The sequence below is a fragment of the Vombatus ursinus genome, unplaced genomic scaffold, assembly GCF_900497805.2.
Source record: "Vombatus ursinus unplaced genomic scaffold, bare-nosed wombat genome assembly UNPS02011591.1, whole genome shotgun sequence".
Lineage (NCBI taxonomy): Eukaryota > Metazoa > Chordata > Mammalia > Diprotodontia > Vombatidae > Vombatus > Vombatus ursinus.
Window position 1 is genome coordinate 5129050 of NW_020951369.1, and position 24023 is coordinate 5153072.

General features: G+C 36.5%; 1 protein-coding gene across 1 annotated transcript; it reads right to left on the minus strand.

Moving 5' to 3' along the window:
* Positions 1-10333: 10333 nt before the first annotated feature.
* LOC114039043 (cytochrome c oxidase assembly factor 5) lies at positions 10334-23952 on the minus strand. The gene is made up of 3 exons (XM_027856639.1): positions 23828-23952; positions 13225-13308; positions 10334-10595 (listed from the first exon to the last, which is right to left on the minus strand). The coding sequence occupies exons 1-3, from the start codon at positions 23927-23929 to the stop codon at positions 10554-10556; spliced, it is 228 nt and encodes a 75-aa protein (XP_027712440.1). The 5' UTR covers positions 23930-23952; the 3' UTR covers positions 10334-10553.
* Between the last annotated feature and the right edge of the window lie 71 nt (positions 23953-24023).

The following is a 24023-nucleotide window of genomic DNA, read 5'->3' on the forward strand; positions in this document are numbered from 1 at the left end:
TACAACAATGGAAAAGAAAACAAGATCAGAATTCAGATAAATTAAATGATGAGTGCTGAATCTAGAAGACTGATGATTAAATATAACTTCATTCTGATTTGTAGAAAGGTCTCAGATTGACTTCATGTATGGAATGAGGCATAGCTTTATCTGACATGGTCAATATGTCAGCTTATTTTGCTTAACTGTACTTTATTATAAGGAAGAGTTGGGGAGCAGACTATTAGGAAGTGATAGATTCTAAAAAATTAACAAAATTCATAAGATAGAGACAACATATTGTAGTGTAGTTACAGCCTCAGAACTAGGAAGATGTGGATTTGATTCTTGCCTAGTCAAAAGTTACAGTTTCCAAAAGAACTGCAAACTACTAACTAGTAATAACATGAAAGATTTCCCCAAGTTATTTTGATAAATGCAAACCTAAATAACTCTGAGGTTTCACCTTGCAACCAGCAAATTGGCAAAGATGACAAAAGATGGATATAGTCAAAGTTGGACCTGCTGTAGGAAGTCAGGCACACAAACATACTATTGTATTAGTCCAGGAAAGAATTTCAACCAGTGAAGATGGAGAAGGGTTGAATTCATTCTATGTGTACTTTGGATAAGACTAGGATTAAAATATACATACATGTATATAATTCTATTAGTTTCTTATTTTTACATGACATAATAACTAAAAAAGCATTTAAGTGTTTATTATATGCCCAGACATTGCACTAAATGCTGGGGATACAAATAGAAAAAATAAGACATATCTCACTGTAGTGAATTGGGTTTACCATTCAGGAAAGAATTCGAAATTGTTCTCTTTAAAAAATTGACCAAAATGTTCATACTCTTTGACCAAGAGATCCAAGTACCTCTCAGCTTCCTTTAAGACTGAGTAGAAAAGCATATATTCCACCTTCTGCAAAAGGCTGTTCTCCCTTCCCCCTTTCCCATCAGAAGGGCAGTTAGTGTAGAGAGCTCTGCCTCTGAAACCAAGAAGGCCTAAATTTAAATTCAGCTTCATTTACTAGCTGTGACCCTGGGCAAGTCACTTAACCTCTATTTGCCTCAGTTACCCCAACTGTAAAATGAGGATAATAATAGCACCTACCTCACAGGGCTGCTGTGAGACTCAAATGAGATACATGCAAAGAACACTAAGTATAGCATGCTGCATTCCCTTCCCTACCCGTAGTGTCTTCCTTCTGGGAATACCTCCCATTTACTCTGTGTATATATATCTTGCATTTACACAGTTATTTACATTTTGTCTCCTCCATTAAAATAGTGAACTCTGAGGGCAGAGACCCAGTTTTTGCCTTTCTTCATTTAACAACCACCCTTCTAGCCATACATACACAAAAGTCCATTAGGGATACATGGAAAAAGCAAAAATAGTCCCTGCCCTCAAGGAACTTACATTCTAATGAGGGGGACAACAAGTAAATCAATAGGCTTACATAACATACAAAGTAGATACAAAGTAGGAGGTAACATGAAGGGAGAGAACTTGCTGCTAGGGTGAGTCTGAAAGGTCTCCTATAGAAGGTGGCATCTAAACTGAATCTTTTTTGTTGTTGTTTTTGGTGAGGCAATTGGGGTTAAGTGACTTGCCCAGGGCAGCTAGCAAGTGTCAAGTGTCTGAAGTCACATTTGAACTCAGGTCCTCCTGACTCCAAGGACAGAGCTCTATGCACTGCACCATCTAGCTGCCCCTCTAAACTGAATCTTGAAGGAAGCCAGTGATTCTAAGAGGCAGAGGTAAGGAGTAAGCACATTCCAGGCATGAAGGCCAGCCAGTGGAACAGCAAGGATTGAGGTCATGAGAAACAGCAAATATGAATGCATCCAGGGGAGTAATGTGAAAGAAACAAAGAGAGACAGAAACAGACCAGGTCATAAAAAGCTTTAAATGCTAAACAGAGCAGCTTTTATTTGTTCTTAGAAGTAATAGGGAAGTGTTCACATTTTCTGAATAGGGGTAGTGACAGGATCAGACCTATCCTTTAAGAAAATTATTTTGGCAGATGAATAGGGAATGGATTAGATAGGAGAGGCATTTTAGGCAGGGAAACCAATTAGAAGGCTATTGCCTCAATTCAGAGGCAATGAGGGCCTGAACTAGGGTGGTGAATATGTAAGGGGGACCTATAGGAGAGAGATATCATATGCAAAGAAACAAGATTAAGAAACTGATCAGATGTGTTGAATGTGAGCAAGAAACTGAATGGCACACCTAGGTATAGAATATGGGTGACTGACATCAGTGTCCTCAACAATAGAGAAATTCATAAGGGTGACTTTGAGGATAAAGATTGGTTTAATTTTATTTTGTAAATAGGTTTAAAAGATACCAGTTCTTCTAAAACATATAGAGAATTAAGTCAAATTTAAAAGAATACAAGTCATTCCCCAACTGATAAATGGCCAAAGGACATGAACAGACAGTTCTCAGATGAAGAAATTAAAGCTATCTATAGTCATATGGAAAAATGTTCTAAATCACTATTGATTAGAGAAATACAAATCAAAACAACTCTGAGGTACCACACCACACTTATCAGATTGGCTAACATGACAAAATAGGAAAATGATAAATGTTGGAGAAGACTTGGGAAAATTGGAACTCTAATGCATTGTTGGTGGAGTTGTGAAGTGATCCAACCATTTTGGAGAGCAATTTGGAATTATGCCCAAAGGGCAATAAAATTCTGCATACCCTTTGACCCAGAAATCCCACTTCTAGGGCTGTATCCCAAAGAGATCATAAAAATGGGAAAAGGACCCACACAAAAATATTTGTAGCCGTTCTTTCTGTGGTAGCAAAGAATTGGAAATTGAGGGGACGCCCATCAATCGGGGAATGGCTGAACAAGTTGTGGTATATGAATGTAATGGAATACTATTGTACTATTAGAAATGATGAGCAGGCAGACTTCAAAAAATCCTGAAATGACTTGTATGGACTGATGCTGAATGAAGTGAGTAGAACCAGGAGAACATTGTACACAGTAGCCACGTTGTGTGATGACTATCTTTGATAGACTTAGCTCTTCTCAGCAATGCAAGGATCCAAGACATCTCCAAAAGTCTCATGATGGAAAATGCTATCCACATCCAGAGAAAGAACTATGGAGCTTGAATGCAGATTAAAGCATACTATTTGCTCTTTTTTTCTTCTGTTTTATTTTGTTTCTTCTTTCTTATGGTTCCTCCTATTGGTTCTAATTCTTCTTTACAACATGACTAATGTGAAAATGTTTAATAGAAATGTATATGTAAAGCCTATATCAGATTGCATGCAGTCTTGAGGAGGGAGGTAGGGAGGGAAGGGGAGAAAATTTAAAACTCAAAAGCTTATGGAAGTAAATGTTGAAAACTAAAAATAAATAAATTTTTTAAAAAGTTACAGATCAAAAAAAAAAGATTGCCTATAAAAAAAAAAGACACCAGTTCAAAATATACAACAGGCAGTTAATTATGCAAGACTGAAGCTCAGGAGAGAAAACAGGGCTGTATGTAGATATATAAGTAAATACAGATGAGTCATTCATTGGCAAAGGGACAGTAATTGAACATATGGGCACAGATGAGATCACCAAGTAAGAGAGTATAGAAAGAAAAGGGAAGAGGGCTCAGGATAGAGACATAGGTTTACTTACAGTTAGTGATCCTAAAATGAACATAAATTAAGAAAGTCAGATAGTTTTGTTTGTCCTTTGTTCTCAGAGACCCTGACATTCTGAAGGTGACACCATCATTTGCAAGTGAATTGTATTTAAGTGAGAGAGGGCTGTGCAAAGTCACCAGCCTTACTTTCTCCTCTGGAGCCATCTGGGCCCAGTGGCAAAATAATAGGTCAGGAGACTAGAGGTGGCACCAGATGCAGTGGGACACCTTGGCCTTTTTAAGCTAAGGTCTTTGCCAGGTCTGTTTGAAAGAGGCAACATCCATTCAGGGATTAAGGCTAGGTAAGATGTGAGGCAAAGAATGGCCCCTTTTACCTAGTCCAAAAAAAAAAAAAGTCAGACAGATAGGAAGAGAAGTGAGGGAAGGTCAGGAAAACTTGGGGAAAAAAGTGTATCCAGGAGGTGATCAACAATGTTACCTATGTATGCTTAGCAAGTATATAGTAAGAAGTTAATAAAAGGTTGTTGAATTGAATTGCTGGCAAGTAGAAACCATCCTAGTAATAAAAACTGATAAGGTTTCCAAATAACAGGTGACTCTATCTTTGGGACTTGATTAGAGATACCCTATCTATCTGAGAATGTCTCAAACTCTAGAGTTAAGCATATTACTCTTGGATGTAATTCCACATATCAACACAACTAGTTAAGAAAAACCTTATGATTCTAACAAAATCTCATTGTTGAGAAAGGGACTGGATAGATTAGAATTTTCTCTCAGGTAAGGAAAGTCCCTTATCAATGCCAGCTCTCTGCAGCTTACCACATTTAAGAGTTCCTAAGAGTACTGAGATGTTATGTGACTGGCCCTCTAGAGCCACAAAGACAGCGCATGAGATGGAATTTGAACCAAGGCCTTCTTGGTTTTAAATCTAGCTGTCTATCTCTTAAAGCAGTGACTCACTACTATTAAAAAAAAGAACAAAATACCACATTCATGACTACCATGTAATTAAAAGTCAATGAAAAGGCACCTTTAAAAAGGCTGGGAATTAAAATCTTCCCTTTGTGAAATTGGTTATTTTACCTTCACAATACCCCTATGATAAGAAATGCCAGGTATTAACCACTTGTCTGGACAGCTAGGTGGTACCACAGTGCACAGAGTGCTGGGCCTGAAGTCAAGAAGAGTTCAAATCAGGCCTGCACCACATATGGCCCTCGGGTCGCTTGCGCCCTGCCAAAAGATTTCAGGTGACCAGTGAAAAATGTAGAGAATATAAAAAAACAAAGCTGTCAGAGTGCTTTGTCTATGCCCCGCTTAACCAAGCTTCTACTAGTTACTATTGCGCCCATCATGTAACTTGCCACTGCTCACTTTCCCGTTTGTCACGTGACTGGTGGCAACCATTGTCAGTCTGTCTCTAGTTACCTTTACTTGGAAACTGAACTGTTAAAAACCTATCTGCAAGAAGGGAATAACATAGTCAGGTATAGAAATCTAACTTGCCTTATAGGCAGTAGAAGGGAAAAGGGGAAAGAAAATAAAAAGAGGATAGAAGGAGGGAAGAAGTAGTAAGGGTAAAGGGGAAGAAAAGGGAGGGGGTGGTCAAAAGCAAACCACTAGTGAAGAGGGAAAAGGAGAAAGAAAAGCATAAACTGGGGGGAATAGGATAGAAAGACACAGATAGTAATCATAACAGTGAATGTGAATGGGATGAACTCTTCCATAAATCAGAAGCGGATAGCAGAATGGATTAAAAACCATAATCCTACAATATGTTGTTTACAGGAAACACATTTGAAACAGAGGGACACACACAGGGTAAAGGTAAAAGGCTGGAGCAGAATATATTATGCTCCAGCTGAAGGAAAAAAAAAAAGCAGAAAAAAAAACCTATCTGCACCCGAAGAGGTCTGGTTCAAATCCAGTTGCAGATACCTACTAGCTGTGTGACCCTGGGCAAGTCACTTAACCCTTCTTGCCTTAGTTTCCTCATCTGTAAAATGAGCTGAAGGAGGAAATGGCAAACCGTTTCAATATCTTTGCTAAGAAGACTCCAAATAAGCTCATGAAAGGTAGGGCATGACAGAAAAAATGACTGAAAAACAGCACAGGCTTTTGACCAAAAAAAAAAAAGGGGTGGCAGAGAGCTTACAAGGATACAGAACCAGTCACAGACAAAGATAAAATCAAAACACGTTTCCCAGATTGTCAGTCCTAAATGGACAATCGTTTTTAATATCATGTGCCTCTATCCTAAAGGAGATTATGCCACAGAAGATGCCAAGTTCAAGAATGTGATCTTCCCAATGTCATTTGGGAGCATGGCATTTGTTCATAAGTTTGTTTTCGACATTTGTACTTACATGAATGTAGCTCTACTTAAGCGGAGCTTCAACTACTTGGAACACTGCTAACAATCCAGACATACATAGAAAAGGCTTCCAAAATTGAGGGTTGGGGGCAGCTAAGTGGTGCAGTGGAGAGAGAACTGGCCCTGGAGTCAGGAGGACCCGAGTTGAAATCCGGCCTCAGACACATAACACTTACTAGCTGTGTGACCCTGGGCAAGTCACTTAACCCCACTGCCTACCCCCGCCCCAAAACTGAGGGTCAAAAATATTATATAGTAAAAAAATTCCCTTTCAGATTCTATTTCTCAACTACTAGTTTTTAAATTTTATTCTTATTATGAACTTATAATTATAAACAGCAACAAATATGAACATTTCCTTACATTAAAAACAGAAAGAGGATTATATATAGCACATACATCTCTATTGTGGACAGCCCTTCTAAGAAGTATAAATTAAATTTAGCTCAGTAGTTCTAACACTGCTCTGTTTGTCTATGTCCGCTTCTGTATTTTAAGATGTATTATATATACTTTTTTGTTATAGCCATCAGTAGTTACCTACTGTTTCTTATAACTCTCTTCCAGGAAAAAAATAAAAATTTTCTCTTGTAATCAATGTAATGAAACAAAACAAATCCACACATTGGCTGTCTGTACACATAGCTATGTCTCATTCTGCACCACCATGTCAAAAGGTAGCAATCATACTTCACCACCAATCTTATAGAGTTCTAAGAGGTTACTGCATATTACAGTTCTCAAGCATTGCAGTTGTTCTCCTTTAAAAAATTGCAGCCTTTGTATAAATTGTTTTCCTGTTTCTGTTCACTACTTTCTGGGTCTTACCAGATTTCTCTCAATCTATCACGTGGGCCATTTCTTAGAGCACAGTAATGTTGTACTACATTCGTATGGAGTATTTACAATTTTTATTGTAAACAATTTTTCATAAAATATTTTCATTAAAATGTACTTAATGAATATCAACAAACATGAACTACAGAAAAAAAGGGGGTCAGCTAGATGGCACAGAAGATAGAGTACTGACCATGGAGTTAGAAGGACCCAAGTTCAAATCGAGCCTCAGACACCTGCTAGCTGTATGACCCTAGGCAAGTCACTTAACCCCAACTACTTCCAAAAACAAAAGAAAAAAGGGGTGGGGTAGAGACTAAACTAAATTTGAACTATATACTGTAGTTTTTCCCCACTAAGTAAACTTTGGGGTTTTTTTAGTTCAAATTTAAAATGGTAGCTTCAGAACTGTCTTGCTTGTCTATCCCCTTCTGCTCTTGTTTTCAATGATTCATTAATAATTTTTTCTTTCTTTTCTTCCTTGAAGTATTACTATTGACATTCTTAGCACTCACTCCCTAACTCTCCTTTCAAAAGAAGAGTAAAATAAAAGCACTATCTTATAATAAATAGGGGACAATCACCCAAAATAAATCCCTCCCCTCTTTGTTAGGGTGCAATAATATTGCACTATATTCATTTGCCATAATTTCTTTTGCCATCCCCCAACTAATGGAGAATTTCACCGTTTATTGTCCTTTGCTATAACAAAAAGAGTGGCTACAAATATTTTATATGTGTATTTTCTCTCTTTTCTTCATAGGATATTAGATCAGATTTAGATTTGGAAGAGTCCTTAGAAGCTTTCAGGTCTAATCTCCTCATTTTACAAATGAGGGAACAGATGTCCAAAGTTTAAATAACTCATTCACATAGCTACTAAGTTTGTGAGGCAATATTAGAACTTACGTCTTTCTGCCTCTAAGTCCAGTAATCTTTCCATTATACCCTGCTGTCTCTTTCGTGTATAAATAAGCCTCATAAGGTTTCAAAGGGCCAAAGGGTAAGCATGTTCAGTGACTTTTGGGATACAGATTCAAAATGCTTTCCAGAATCAATGGCTGAACCACTGATTCACCAAAAGTGCATCAGTGTGCTTCTCACAGCTCCTCCAATTGGGATTTCCCAGCTTTGTTATCTTTGCCAATCCAACAAACATTCAGGGGGACCAAAGTGGTTTTAACTTGTATTTCTCTTATTAGTATTTTGGAGCATTTTTTTCTTATGGTTGTTGGTAGCTTGCCTTTTTTCCTTCTGAAAAGTGCCTATTGATATCCTCTATCTATTGAAGAATGACTCTTGTTCTCATGTTTCTATCAATTCCATATATATGTGTGTATACACATACTCATCTTGGATAGTAAACTTTCTCCAAGAAATTTGCCAGTTTTTCCCCTCAGTTGAGTTTGTTTTTTAATTTTAATTGCACTAATTTTGTTTTGCAATTTTTTTTCATTTTATGTCATCAAACAGCAGTAGTTTAGATACAAGAAATAAAACGAGTAAGGAATATGGGGGTGTTGGAGGTAGACATACTGACAGATTGCTAGGGAAGGCAGAAAAGTTACAAAAATCAGAATGCATTAAAAATAACATACTGAGATCATTTTGTATAGGGGCAAAGTGCTTTATACTACATTACTCAAGAGCTCTTTAAGTCATTACTATTTTCCTGCTGAGTAAAATAATTGAGAATGACATTATGTCATTAAGAAAATGTTAATACCATTATTTCCTACAGAGAAATATTTTAAATACACTTAGCATAAGCATATAAAAATTCATATTACTTTATTGTCGCTACTATACAGAGATTATAATCTCTTTGTGTGCAGGAACTGTGATGTATTTCATCTCTGTATCCCCAATTCTTAATAAAGTATCTTTCACAAAATAATCACTTAATAAATGCTTTTAGAATTGATGTCCAGTATGCTCTAAGAAACTAGGGAAGTATATAATTGGGTAAAATTGGGTAATTTAAAAGGATACTTATAATTATTCAGAAAATTCACTTATACGGAAACACTTTTTTCCCTACAAAAGCTAGACAAAAGAGGTTTAGCAGTGCCACACACCAAGGATATATTTGAATTGGATTGTTTCCATATGTCTGCTGAATGAAGAAAGAAACATAGTTTTTCCGAACTCCATAAAATAGACTCTTGGCACATTGTGGCTGCATTAACAAATGCTATTTTGTGACTGATAACATCTGCCTCTTTCGAAGGAGAAATTTGTACAGGACATATGATTCTCATCATTTTTTAGGAACTGCTGTATCAATTTAACTTCTTTAAACATACTCAATTTCTTGAATGGAAACTACAATGAGGCAGTGAGTTTGGCTTATATCTGAGAGCAGGAGAAAACTGGGTTAGATAGTATTTGGGAAATTTTGTAGCACTCTCAGGGATCCCAAGCTGCTCAGTGCTGCAAAAATCCATCTCTTTAACACAATATTCCTCTAATATTATATGACATGAAATCAATGATGATGACAATCTAAATAAGTAGAGCTTAATTTGCATGTGAGAAGGACCATAAAAAATATCACTTAGGAAAAGATGAGAATAAAAGACTGACTAGGCATGTAGTAAGAATGAAAGATAACAACCAGATAGTCAGAGTTCTATAATGGCATCTTCCAGACATTAAAAAGAACAAGAGGAAGGCCCTCAGTACATCTGATGCTCCTCCAGGGAGTGTCTGTGGAAGGACAAGAGAATAACACAGGGGAAGATGGTATAGACAACTTTCAATCTGCAGCAGTGGAAGAAGTAGCCACACAGATTACATAGTGTCTATAAAAGAAAAAGTTTTTTAAACTTTCACTTTTATACTAGAAAAAAAAAGTCCTTTTGTAATATATCAAAGCAGAGACTAGTGACTAACTGCCATGATCTCAAGTTTTTAAAGTAATAACTTAGTTATTATACTTATTCTCTAGTGCTAAGAATAACTTTTTCATTTTAATTACTTTTAAAAATCCATCTTAATTTGGGTATACAACTTTATCATCTATTCTCAACTCTAGCCAGGTCTTTTTTTTTTTAACAACTTTTTGTTATTGTTGTTCAAGCTGATGATTAGAACAGAAATTGTTACTTTCCTAATATCTTTTTAAAAAAAACTGAATAGCAGCTTACTTTCTTCAAAAAAAAATTAACTAAATTAGCTAAAAAGATAACTATGTTATTTCAAGTGAAAACATAACTGAGGCTGAAGTTTTTTTTTTTTAAATTCTCAAAGTGATCAACTAGGAATAAATAATTATCTATCCAAGAAGTTGAACACAACTCTCTATATCTAAACCTTAGCAGTATGAGGACAAAAAAAAAAGTGAATGATTTAAGTAAACTTTCCATACATTTTCCCACTCAGTTCCAAGTTATGTTTGCAGCATCAATTATAGAAGTGACCTAGCCAGTATTATTAGAAAAATTATGGTCCATGTCATTTGATCAGTGAATAAATTTTCTAAAAATTAATCCATTTAGGATTCTGAAAATTTATTATATGCATATTTTACATCCATTTAATTAAATTGAGCACAGATCAATTTCCATCAGTGTTCAAAAAGCAGGATTCATCTCTTTTTTCCCTTAAAAACCAATTACAAAATTGTCCAACTCAATGTATGAAGTGAAAATACAGCCATGCTTTCTAAATGATGAACCCATGTTGTTTCAATCTTGGTTCTAAGAGAAAAGTGTCAATATCCTTTTCTTCCTCTGAATCTTGATCTGGCATCCAACTAAAAACAAAAAGAGTTATTAAATCAAACATCTTGTAAAAGATACATTACTGAATACAACTTCTATTAAGGGCTGTCATATTAAGAGTAAAACAAACTAAACTTGAGGGCAAGGCAAAGAAAATACTAGAGATACCCTTTCCACCACGTACCTGACAAAAACAAAAGAATTGTAACTTCTGTTACATTCGGGTATACAATTAAAAGTTACAGTTTTTACAATTAAAGTTACAACTTGCAAGTTACAAAGTTACAATTAAAAGCATCTTTAAAATTAAACCAGCAATCATTTTCTTTAAAACTAGCATGGTACAATACTGGTTCTGTTCAAAGGACCTGGGTGTGATCCTGTCTCAGATACTTCTTCTTGTATGATGGTGGGTAAATCACTTAATCACCTGGGTTTTACTGTCCTCATCTGTAAAACAGAGGGAGGAGAAGGAAGAAACTTAACTAGATAGCTTCTGAGGTCCCTTCCAGCTCTCAACCTGTGATCCTGTGGGTGGTAGTCAACTCTACATTAGTAGCACTAATGCAAGGAAGCAATGACGCAGAAAATTACAAAATTATTTATGTTGTTTTCTGGAAAAGATAAAATCAATGAAACATTACAAAGAGAGCAAAAAAAAATAAAAGAGTGAACAATTAAGCAGGGTAATGTTCATGCCATTGTGTTAAACTTAATACGTACTTTAGAAAACAAGCTATATGAAATAGAGATTCACAGTTAAGCTAATTAAATTTTGCTTAGGTAAATATTAAAATATACTGTGAGTTCTTCTATAGCACAACACAAAAAGCACCTTGATATGCAAAGCTGCAAAATAAAAACCACACATCTTATGGGGAAAATGGAGCTGAAGCACAACGTTCAAAAACTTCATCAGTAAAACATAAATAAACATAGTTTTACATACATCAAATGGTTCAGACATACATAAGTACTACAATAAATAGTAGCCACGTCCTTGGCCTCGAGCTGCAACTGTTTGGTCTATGCCTCAGAATGCACAAGCAAGTTGGGCAGGCTGCAACTCTGGGGCTGAGCCTAGGAAGCTAACGGTCAGGGCACAAAAGGGTGAGGTAAGAACAGAAGCACTGTGGACAAGCCCTTCTCTGCTTACAGCTCCAAACTGCACCAGAAAACGCACTTTACCTGGACAAAGACCTCAAGTTTGCTTGTGGAAATGGGCATCAGAAGGACTGTAGCTTGTGAACTATTGTGAGTGGTGCAATTTTTTTCTCTTGCTGTTTCTCAAGGAAGAAATCACTCAGAAACAAACTTTAAATTTGCTTTATTCTCAAAATGTTCCCCAATATATTAATCATGTTACTATAAATTTGTGCTTGAAACACAAGTTACAGCAGAACTGACTGTATTTGTACTATGATAACGCACCAAAAGTGAAAAGGAAAAGCCCTGAGCAACAAGAAACTAGTTTGGGACTAAAAGTAGATTTTAATGGATAGAGTGGACATTGTGGTGTGATTCTCTCCATCAATAGTGTTAAGTGAGATGATCTGGGTTTAAGTATCCAATTACCTGGGTGATCTTCAGCTTAATCTTAATCTCTTTCTGTCTAAAAATTAACCTCTTAATCTCTCATCTTTAAAATGGGAATAATAATTCTTTACTAGCCACCTCACAGGGTTTTTATGAGGAAATCACTTTGCAAACCTTAAAGTATCCTAAAAATATGAACTGGAATAATTATTAGTATTGAGTGGGCTATACATCCTTTTCCCCAGGAATGAGTAATGTCTTAGAGCACCAGAAGTCTTGCAGAAATCTTCTTAACATCATCCTGCCAAAAATTTGCCTAGCTTGCTCTCACTGTATCATCTTATATTTTCGAGAATTATAGAATTGTAAAGCTTGAAAAGATCTTAGAGCTGACTTACTTAATTTTTAATACTCTTTTTTATTATGAACTGAAAAATCAACAAACATAACATTCCCATACACAAAGAAAAAGATGATTGTGTAAGAAACTGTGAATCTCTACTACAAAGCTTGTTTTCTAAAGTGTATATTAAATTTAACACAATAACAACATTACTTTGCTCATCTGTTTCCTCTTTTGAATTTTCTTTTGCCACCTATGTAATGTTTCATAGATGGCCAAACCTCTAACTTCTTTGACATCAGTAAATGACATTCTTTCCATCCTTCCCAAATCACTTCCACTGCTTCTAATCATTCTAAGCCAGAACCTTTCTCTCCTTCACATATGTATATCTGCACAAGACTAGGCTTAGAGGAGGTACTTACTAGCTTGTATTCAGTGACTTAAAACAACTTTTGCCTACTTACCCTCACCAAGACCTGATATGATACTTACTAAAACTCCTAAGAACAAACAGGCTGGATAATTAACACTATTAAAGAAGGTAGAAGCAAAATAATACCAGAGATTTTTGGCAACTGCTATAGTTTGTGAGATTCACTCAAATGTCACTTGATTTTTCACTCACTGGAAGGAATTTTTTACCACTCACTAAGTAAAAAAATTGGAAAAATTATCTCTACATATTCTTCCTTAGTATAGTTTATAAAACAACTGAATCACAATTCCTCAAATGAATATCTCACTATTTCTAGTTTCTAGCTTATTGGATAACCACTTACCATTGATCTTTTGCATTCAAAAAATGAATATTTCAAAGCTTTGCAGTTTCCTTCCTTCAAACACTGTCGAGGAGTTTTTCCTTCCTGTAACATACAAGACAATAAAAGTGAATATCTGGGAAATTCCCTTACAAAAAACACAAATACAACGTCTACTATTTCATCAATACTTCAAAATTCTCTATAGTTTAATCAACATGGCATTATGAGTTAAATTTAACACGAAGGGTAAACTCAGGTAATTCTTAAAGCAAGATAACATTTATCATGCTGCCTTTCAATAAATGGGTCAGTGATTACCTCCATTTATGACAAAGACGCCAAGGAAAAGGACAGTTCCCCTTTTATGGATTTTGAGGAATACAGAACAAAGAACACAATGAAGCAGATGGCATCAGGGAGTGGGGACAACATGACTGGTTACAGAGCCAAGGCTCAGTGAAGTTTGGTAATGGAGGGTAGCAACAACCCTCTCTTTTCCCATTGCCTAAGAAGTAATCATTGTTTAAGCACAAGTGCAAGGTCAAAAGATAACAGACTGGACTCTTTTGGACAGCAAACCAGACATCCCTGAAGGATGGCTTCATGGTGTAAAGATACTAGACCCAACTCACTTGTGCTCACACACATTCCCCAAGAACAGCTAAATTCCTTAAAGCAAGAATAGATCAGTGATTAGTAGGAGAGTGGGACTTCTAAAATTACAGGCCATTACAGGCCAGCTCAATTCTGAACTAAATTTAGAGACAAAAGAACCATGACTTAAGCAATTATAGGACAAAAGCAGTTACAGGACAAAATCAAGTAATTGTAAATAGAATCAATAAGAAAATGATACAAGATCAATTTTAATCTTCTCAGAGAGTACAGAAAATGTATTACAACCCAGGGATACACTAATGAATGCTTAAAAACCAGCTCTTTGGGGAGGGGGAAGTATTCAGACAGACTTTTCAGTATAATCTGCATTATTAACCCTTTCTCATTTGGACAAACAAGCCCTGAATTGTAGCAACTGTCAATGTTTGAGGTGTAAATGCTCACACTGAAAATTTAACAATGGGCTCTCACAAGTCTTCTATAACTGGCCTTAGCACACCCCTGCCACAGTCCCTGTGCACCTTAGTAAATGATTTCATAAGCTGCTATTGTCAACAAAATCATTGGTGGCCAGTCTTTTAGTGATGAGATTGTAATCTTCTAACTATAACACTCTTAAAAAATACAAAGCTAGGTTATAGGATTGTAGATTCAGAGGTCATCCAGGGCAACTACTTCATTTTCCAGACAAGGAAGCTATGGCCTAGAAAAGTTAAGGGATCTGCCCTAAGTCTCACAAGCAACAAATGGCAAAATGGGAGCATGGACTCTAAATTTATCATTCTTTCTATGGCTGAATCAATATAAGTGGTCTCTAATTTACAAATTTTAATTCAACAAACATTTTAATTTGGACTCAACACATATTTTCTCACAGAAACAATATTCTAAATCAGGCCTGCACAACTTGCGGCCAGCAAGCCACTTAGGCTGCTTGTGGATTTCCTCTACATAGAAAGATGTTTTCCTCTACGTTTTTCAAAGGCTGCCCAAAATCCTTTGGCATGCCATAAGCGGCCCATGGGTTGCAAGTTGTGCAGGCCTGTTCTAAATGGTGGTCAGATTCACAAGAAGGACCACAAAACCAATTTAATCTATAATGTACTATTATAAATATTGTACATTTACTATCTCAGTGGAAAACAATAGTTACAATACCAAAAAATATATATATGTAAAATAGTTCACATTTATATAGTGCTTTAAAGGTTTACAAAATGCTTTCCTCGAAATAATCCTGTGATTTAAATATTGCCTTATTCTCCCTCATTTCATTGATAACGACACGTGAGGCACAAAAAGGAAAGCTTTCTTCAGGGTAAAGGTAGTAAGCATCAAAGGCTGAACACAAACCCATGTCTTCTTATCTCAAGACCAGTGCCCTTTTCATTTTACTCTCAAGCCTCTTCAGAAAAATCATGCTTTGGAGGGGCAGCCAGGTGGTGCAGTGGATAGAGCACCGGCCCTGGAGTCAGGACGACCTCAGTTCAAATCCAACCTCAGGCACTTGACACTTAATAGCTGTGTGACCCTGAGAAAGTCACTTAACCCCTATTGCCTCACCAAAACACAAAAAAAATCATGCTTTATACTAAATGTTGGTACTTGACAGCAGATGAGGATAGGTCGATGAAGACTTGTGAAGACTCTGAAAAGGACTCGAAATGGTTTAATATCATAAGATCAAAGAGTATCAGACCTAAGATAGGACCTTGTAAATCATCTAATTCAACCTCCTCTCCTTCTGATAAGGAGACAGAGGCTCAGAGAAGTGAATTAAAGTCACTAGGTTTTAGGGACAGTTAAAAATATCTTAGGGAAATCTGGAAAGGAGATAGAATGATAGACATTTTCCTTAGTGAATTAGGTAAAAGTTAGAAATAAAGGAATTAAAAGTATGTGTATATATGAGCTGAAAAGACATGAACCTGGAGTAGAAAGAATTAATCTATGAAAAAAAAAAACAAGAGGGAGGAGAGACCGGAGAATTATTGTGTACTGTCTTCTTGAAGTAACTAAGAATCAAGAAAGGAGGACTGGGTTTAAACACTTGGTACTAACTGCCACTAAATGATATATCACAAAACTTAAGACAGTTTGAATTAAGGGTTATGGAACAATCTTCATTGATATGTTCAAATGTTCATAAGATAAATATTAATAACTTAGGGAACATCTTTGCAATTGGCTCTCAATCTATTATAAAACATGTTTGAAAGTAGCTATTCAATAGCAAAAAATGATCAAATTAAATGTTTATAGGTCTGTGGGGAAATAAACACTCCAATATATTACTGATAGGGCTGGCATACATTCTGGAAAACAATGCGTAATCTACCACGGGCCATAAATCTTTCAACCCTAAAATTTCATCGTTAGGCCTTTATCTTTAAAATATCACAAAAACTGAAAAATGACCCATTTACAAAAATACTCAAAAGTGATCTATATGTAACAACAAAAATTAAAGTCAACCAATATGTCAAAAACTGGAGAAAGGATGAATTATGGCATATTAATATAACAGAATATTATAATGCCAGAAATCGAAATACGAAGTATACAAGGAAATAAGGAAAAACCTGCATGATTCACTTTTTATTTTTTCAAAGTCTCTACGTCCTTGTTGTCTCCTGCACTAAAAGTTAGCTCCTTTCAAGTAAAGATTGTTGTATTTATTGTATTTGTATCCCCAGTGCCTAGCAGAGTGCCTAACACATATTAGGCATTTAGTAACTTGTTGACTGACTGATGTGATGCAAAATTAGAACAGCAGAACCAGAACTGTATAAACATCGACAACAATTACATATTTAAAAAACAAAGAAAGAAACTAAGCCAAAGGCAGAATTTCATACAGATCTGAAAAGGAACACAAAACAAAATTTTTTTTTTTATTTGTAAATTCTATCTTGCAAAATGATAATAGTGAGAAAATTTATTCTTCATCTTGTCTGTTTTTCTAATTATTTTTGTCATAGGACAACAGATCTAGAGATGGAAGGGACGTCAGAGGCCATCTGGCACAGCCGCTTCATTTTACAGATTAGGAAATAGAGGTCCAAGAAAGTTAAATGACTTGCCCAAGATCACACACATATTAAGTGTGAGAGGCAGGATTTGAAATCAGATTCTAGAGCCAGAATTCTGTCCGTCGAACCACTGGAAAGGGGACATTAAGTTTATAATAAAATTTTTATTTTCATAATGTCAAAATTAAATTTGACATTAAAATTAGACATAAACCCTATGCCTAAGTTTACAAATAAGGGCAGCTAAGTGATGAAGTGGATAGAGTGCCAGGCTTAGGTAAGAAAGACCTGAGTTCGAATCCAGCCTCTAGCTGTGTGACCCTAAGCAAATTACTTAAACCCTCTGTGCCTCAGTTTCCTCATCTGTAAAATGAGCTGGAAAGGCAAACAGTAAGACACTCCATTAGCATTGCCAAGAAAATCCCAAATGGTGTCACAGAGTTAGTGACAACTGAGCAACACCACATACAAAATAGTAACTAAACAACACTAATAAGAGGTAGGTTATGTCGCCTTTTTTCCTCAAATTACATGATGAAATAAAGATATAATTATCTTTAATGAGTATCTTAATTATTTTATCTTATTATTATCTATTTAAATATCTGAAGTAGATTAACCATACAAAAAGCTACTACAGGAAACACTGCAATTTCTATGGGAAATAATTGACATTATACACAAGAGTCAGGTCTAAAACTTTACAATTTGAGTTAAACCATTTAGAGCAGTGAACTATCTTTTCTGTTATTAAAAATTTTGTCCTAGTGTACTTAACAACCAATCCTGACTAATACAATTATTAATTCAGTTAACAATTATTTTGTTAGATAGGCCTATATGCAGGGGTGGTATGCAATGGGAGGAAGTATGGGAGAGACAAAGCAGTATAGAAGGAAGCATATTCTCCCAGTTTGTCCTGACTAATGTCATTCTGCCACATCACTAATGCTATATCCAAATTCCAAATTTCATTTTAATATTGTTTGGTCAACAGTCCTTTTCCCCAAAAAAATTTTGAATTTAACACCAAAAAATGAGTATTTCTACAGAAAAGACAAAAAGATGATCATATATGAAACTGAATTTACCACTTGCTCTTTTTTTTTTTTAAAGGCAATTGGGGTTAAGTGACTTGCCCAGGGTCACACAGCTAGTAAGTGTCAAGTGTTTCGTCTGAGGTCAGATTTGAACTCAGGTACTCCTGACTTCAGGGCGGGTGCTCTATCTACTGCACCACCTAGCTGCCCTTACCACTTGGTTTTAAAAAAACCCCACATAATCTATTTTCAAAACTGTCCTCCTTGTCTACGCTTCCTTCTGAATTTCTTTCTGTATTCTTCTGTGTACTTTTTCAAATGTTTCAATGCTTCCTCTTGTTTCTTTTCTTTGGCATCACCATTACTACTTTCCCTATCCCCTCTCTCCAATTTGAAAAAAAAAAAGAGAAAAAAAAAATCTCTGTAACAAACAAGTGTAGCCAAGCAGAAACAAATATGCATGGTGGCTACAACCAAAATAGCTATGTCTCCTTTCCCATCTTAAGTCCAGCATATATGTCAGGACACAGTTAACATGCTTCACCATAATCCCTCTGAAAACATGGTGGTTATTGTTTTGGTCAGTTACAATGCAGTCAAATCCTAAATTCTTGTCTTGGTTCTTCTTTGCATCAGTTCAAATAAAATATCTCAAGATTCTTTGAAATTATCTCATTTGAGATGCAATAATATTCCATTATATTCATATACCACAGTTTAGCCATTCTCCAACTAATTGGCATGCCTTAGTTTCCAGTTCTTTTCAACTACCCCAACCCTCTTCTGGATTATGAATTTGAATTACTTTGTCCCATTCCCTCCCTGGTATTAACCTTTTTACCTCCCTTCTCCCTATCCCCACAAACCTGTTTCCTTCCCTATGGAGTTCAATGTACTTCCACATCAAACTTGTCTTTGCTTCACACATACACAGGCACAACAGCATACACAACTATTCCCTATTTATCTCAGACATAAATTATCATCTAATACTTGCTTCTCTCACCCTCTCTTTGATGCCTGTGTACCTTTCTTCTCACGCACCCAATTATCAGAAGTTTCACACCCCTCTTCCTTCTTCCTACATTAGTATATTCTTTATTCTCCCTTTTCCTTTCTTACAACCCTCAGAACAAATCTATCCTCTCCAAATCCTTCTGTTTTTCTTACTTAATTCCCTCAATACATTTTGAAGATAGTAAGGTTCTGTTTCTTCCAAGTGCTCAAATAAATTTACCTTTTCCAGTTTCCTGAGTCTTCTGTTTGCCATTCAGAATTCCTACTCAGTTGTGGTCTTTTCAACAGAAATACTTGCTAGTTTGCAGTCAACTGGCGATCCATTATTTTTCTCCTGTAGAATTATACTCAGTTTTTCTGAGTGAGTTATTCTTGGTTGTTGGCTCATCTCTTCTGCCTTTGAGAATACCATATTCCAAGCTCTCTTGTTTTTAGCAGAATTCTGCCAAGTCTTATGTCATTATGTTTATGTTTATGTTTGCTTAGTCTTGAATTCTTTCTGGTTGCTTACCTTTTGTTCAAGAAGATCTGGATTTTGGCTAGGTTATCTCTGGGGTTTCTTTCAGTAAATTACAGATGGATTCCTTCTAGTTTCACTCTGAAATCTGGTTGTAACAGATTTGGCAAAAAGCAGGCAACAAGCATTTAGTAAAGGTTTAATATGTGCCAGGGACTACGCAAAGTGGTAGGGATAGATACTGTCCTTATTTCCTGTCCTTCAGGAGCTTCCTTAAGGACATTCTAATAGAGAAAGAAAACAAATAAAAAGGAGCTGAAAAGCAGAGGGTGGGTGGGTGGAGGAAAGTACAAATGCTCTGGAGGAAAGAAATAGAAGAATAAACATGTTTTATTCCTTTCCTGGCCACGCTGACTTTCTCCCCAATTTTATTGCCATTCTCTCCCCTCCAGAGGTTTTGTTGTTTTTATCTCTTGCTTCATTTCTTCTAGGTATCATGTAGTCATTGTAGACAATCCATTTTCCCTTTCGTGGTCTGCTTGTATTTTTTGTGGAATTATTCTCTCCTTTTGATATAGATTTTTAGGTACTTTTTTTTCAATACAACAATTCTTCATAGTGGTGTCCTCATCTCTCCAGCCTTACTTCTTGACTTGGGGCTTTCTGCCAGGATTAGGGTCTACAACTTGCAGCATTTTTGGATGTTATGATTGACTCTGCTTGGTCTTAATTTAGGTCATCTGGGTTCCTGTGACAATCCACATGCCTGGATATTTGAGATCCAGAGCCCTTAACCTTCAAAGTACTCTTTGGTGTCTTATAACAGAGTGCTAGGGATGTTGGAGATTGGGGTGTCACTGTCTGAACAACTGCTATAACTGTCCACACAATGAAATTTCTGGCCACCCTGGGGTCTTCTGGAGGAACTCCACTCTTACTGCCTCTGAATATAGATACTTGAATGTTACAAGTGTCTCTGGTCCAATTGTAATTGTCAGTGACACTTCTGGCTTGTATGCCTGGGCATGAGCACTGTTTTATATGGTAGGCCCTGCTTGTGGGACTCTAACTTTTTGTGCAGTTTTGGCATGACAGAAGTCACCTATTGTTTTCATTGAATTATTCAGTCTGGAGCTATTTTTAGGTTTTTCCTGGAGGCAGTACGTGGGAGTCAGAGTGTCTGCCTCTATTTAGGTAGTCACTTTGGCTGGAAGTCTCAATGACTCATATTATAGAACTGCCCTGTGTAATATCATTTCTCCTGATATTGTGTTTTCACAGAATTACTTAATAATATTACAAAACGAATACCTGTTCAGGTACAGGAAAGAACAATGGACATAGGGTGTTCAAATGCCAATTCTGACACTAAGTAGCTGTGTGACTAGGTAAATCAATTTGCCTCCCTGAGCCTGTTTCATCATCTGCAAAACAGGAATAATACATTTTATAGCATATTTCCATTGGGCTAAAATGAATTACCACGTTTTTCATAATTATAGCCTCAAATAGTGTGAATTCAAATATATGTGACCATTCATCATTGTCATGAATACGGACCTGGCTGCAATACACTTGCATTACCTACATCACAAACGTGAGTACAGTTGGCTTTATAAACACAAACCCTTTATAATTTTTGTCATTATTAGATGGTGAAACATAATAGCTACATGTAAAAAATTTTTAAAAAGAAATCACAAAGTAGCATATACGTGCATCCAGTTTACTTAAACTAATTTAACTTTATACATCTCCTAGTGCCTAACACAGTACTCTCTATAAAGCAGGTGCTTAAATAAATCTGGTGAACAAATAATGCGTACAAGGAATAGTATATATGAATTCATGGGATAAAGTTATGTTTAATATACAAATTATTAATTTGTAGGACAAAGATATGGTTATTTAAGACATCTTAAACATAGAAGACAATACTGCATACTGCTTTCTGGAAGTTTTGCTTGTTGAGGTTTGGAGTACAAATTAAGTTTGCAAAATCAGCCTCTACTTGATAATGCTTAGATAATTATTGTAATGTATGTTTTAAACACTCATTTTAACTCTGATGAGAATTTCTTTCAAATTTTGCTATGAAATCTAGAAGGCATGTAAAAATATTAAACACAAAATGTAACGGTGCCATAAGAAATGATGAGCAGGCGGATTTCAGAAAAAACATGGAAAGACTTAGATGAACTGATGCTAAGTGAAGTGAGCAAAACCAGGAGAACACAGTACACAGTAACAATAACATTATGCCATGATCAATTATGTTAGACTTAGCTCTTCTCAGCAATGCAATGATCTAAGACAACTCCAAAAGACTCATGATGGAAAATGCTATTCATACCAAGAGGAAGAACTATGCAGTCTGAATGTAGATCAAGACATACTATTTTCTTTTTTTTTTTGTTTTTTCTTTCTCATGGTTTTCCCCTTTTGTTCTGATTCTTCTTTCACCACATGACTAATGTGGAAATATGTTTAACATGACTATACATGTATAAACTATATTAGATTGCTTGCTGTCTTGGGGAGGGTCAAGGGGAGGGAGGGAGAAAAAAATTTGGAACTCAAAATCTTATAAAAGTGAATTTTAAAAATATCATTTAGGGTTGTAATGTAATTAGAAAATTGGAAAAACGTAATTGGAAAAAATAAAATACAATTAAGTGGAAAAAAATTTAAAAATGCTAAATCTATAGTGTAAAATATTAACAATATGACTTAAAAATTATAACAAGACTCAGCTCAAATGCCACCTCCATGAAACCCTTTCCTGATTCTCCCAGTGTTAGCTCCTTCATCTAAACTCATGGAATACTAGTTGTATGTAATCATATGTAATTATAATGGAATACATGTTACAGTTATTTTGTGTGTATTTCTTATCATCTGTTAGTAAACTAGAGGGCATCAGTCTAAATGTATCTCCTCCAATCTAGTATAATGCAATGCACTTTTTTAGTCTGTTGAACAGAAGCTTGTACAATACAGCAGAAAACTGACTAGACATGGAAACAACTAGACTAAGTTCAGGTCCTGGGTATCCTACTTAATAGTTGTGTGACTTTGAATAAATCAATTCACTTCTGTGAGTCTCCAGTATTTCCTTATCAGTCAAATGAACTAGATAATTGTTTAGGTCCCTTCCTGCTCTAACCTGTTTCTATCCAAAATGTGAGGTCTGATAAAAAATGGAGACACATGCTATTTGGTCTTTTAATCATGTCCAGTATCACTTTTTAGGTTCAACTAATTAGTATCAGATGCTTTGAAACCAAGCAGTGCTTAAGATGTGCTACTGAATATTTTTATGTGAGGTTTCTGTGCTTTGTTTCCATAGAAATGGTGCTTTAATACACTAGGAAGAAGTTGACCAAAGTTTCACCTGCTCTGCATGATCAGAGAGCAAGATTTCCCCTTCAGTAAATTCTGACTATTCTCTAGACAGGATACTGTGGTTTGCAACCTATACAGTGAGGTCGTGACCTCTATTCCACTTCACATTTACAGCCTGTAAACCCTCCCTGATTCTCCCAAGGGAACATGATCTTTCACCTCCATGGACCTCATATAACACTATGCTAACATTTCTTATGCATTTTATACAAACACACGTCTGCATCCACATGCATATATACGTACATCTTTGTATTAGAGCTGAGTCTTCAGCTAAAGTCCACCTTCAATACTTCATTAAGTGGCCCTGGATTTGCCCAGAATGTGCTAGCAGAGTACAAGCTCCAGAAGTCGACACTAGCCCATAAAGAGTTCAAGAAAAAACCCGGTCCATAATGGGATTAACAATTACCACCCAGCTAAGTGCTGAAACACTTATCGCTATAAATTTAGCTATTATGCGATCGAACTTCATGTTCACAACACTGAAACCATTTACTAAATGAATATTAAAATATTCCCCACTATCCTTCTTTTGCCTGGTTCCCAACACAATGCCAATATTTACTGTTTGCTGAAAAGCGGTATCATTAAGAGAGGGTACTAAGATCTGGGAATGAGCATCTGACGTCAAGATCTGGGGCTACGTGTAAAAAGTCGTTGATTTGTAGTCACAAGACCTGGGTTCAAATTATGCTTCTGCCTTAACTTGGGGAAGTCACTGTGTCTCTCCAAGCTGTTTCTGGCTCTGTAAAGAGCCGGTTGGAGTGGATCATCTTTAAGGTCCTTTGCAGCTCTAGACCTTATTATATGACTCGATTCTAAGACTTTAATTTCTGGTCGATCATGCAAGCTCGCCCAAACACCCAGACACAAAGATGGGGCTGAGGCATGGCTAGCTCAAGGAGACCAGAGAGAAGCTTCGCTAACTGGCAGAGAACCTGGGCCGCTTTGCCGCCTCTCCCTAGAAGGGTTGGGGGATGGTGGCGCGCAGCTCGTCTTGGAGGGGCCCGACACCCCCTCCCCCGCGGTAGTCGGTTGGTTGGGGCTACCTTGAGCACACAGTCCGACTGCAGTAGGCACGCCCCCAGATCCTCCTTCACCCCGGCGCATGCGCCGTCATCCTCCGGCTTGTCCTCATAGTAACGGGGCATCACCTCCCCCCTGCCGCCGCCGCCGAGGCAGCCTCCGACTCAGAGGACCGAGAGCCACCCCCAGAGCCAAGCCCGGAGCCTTCAACAAACACCG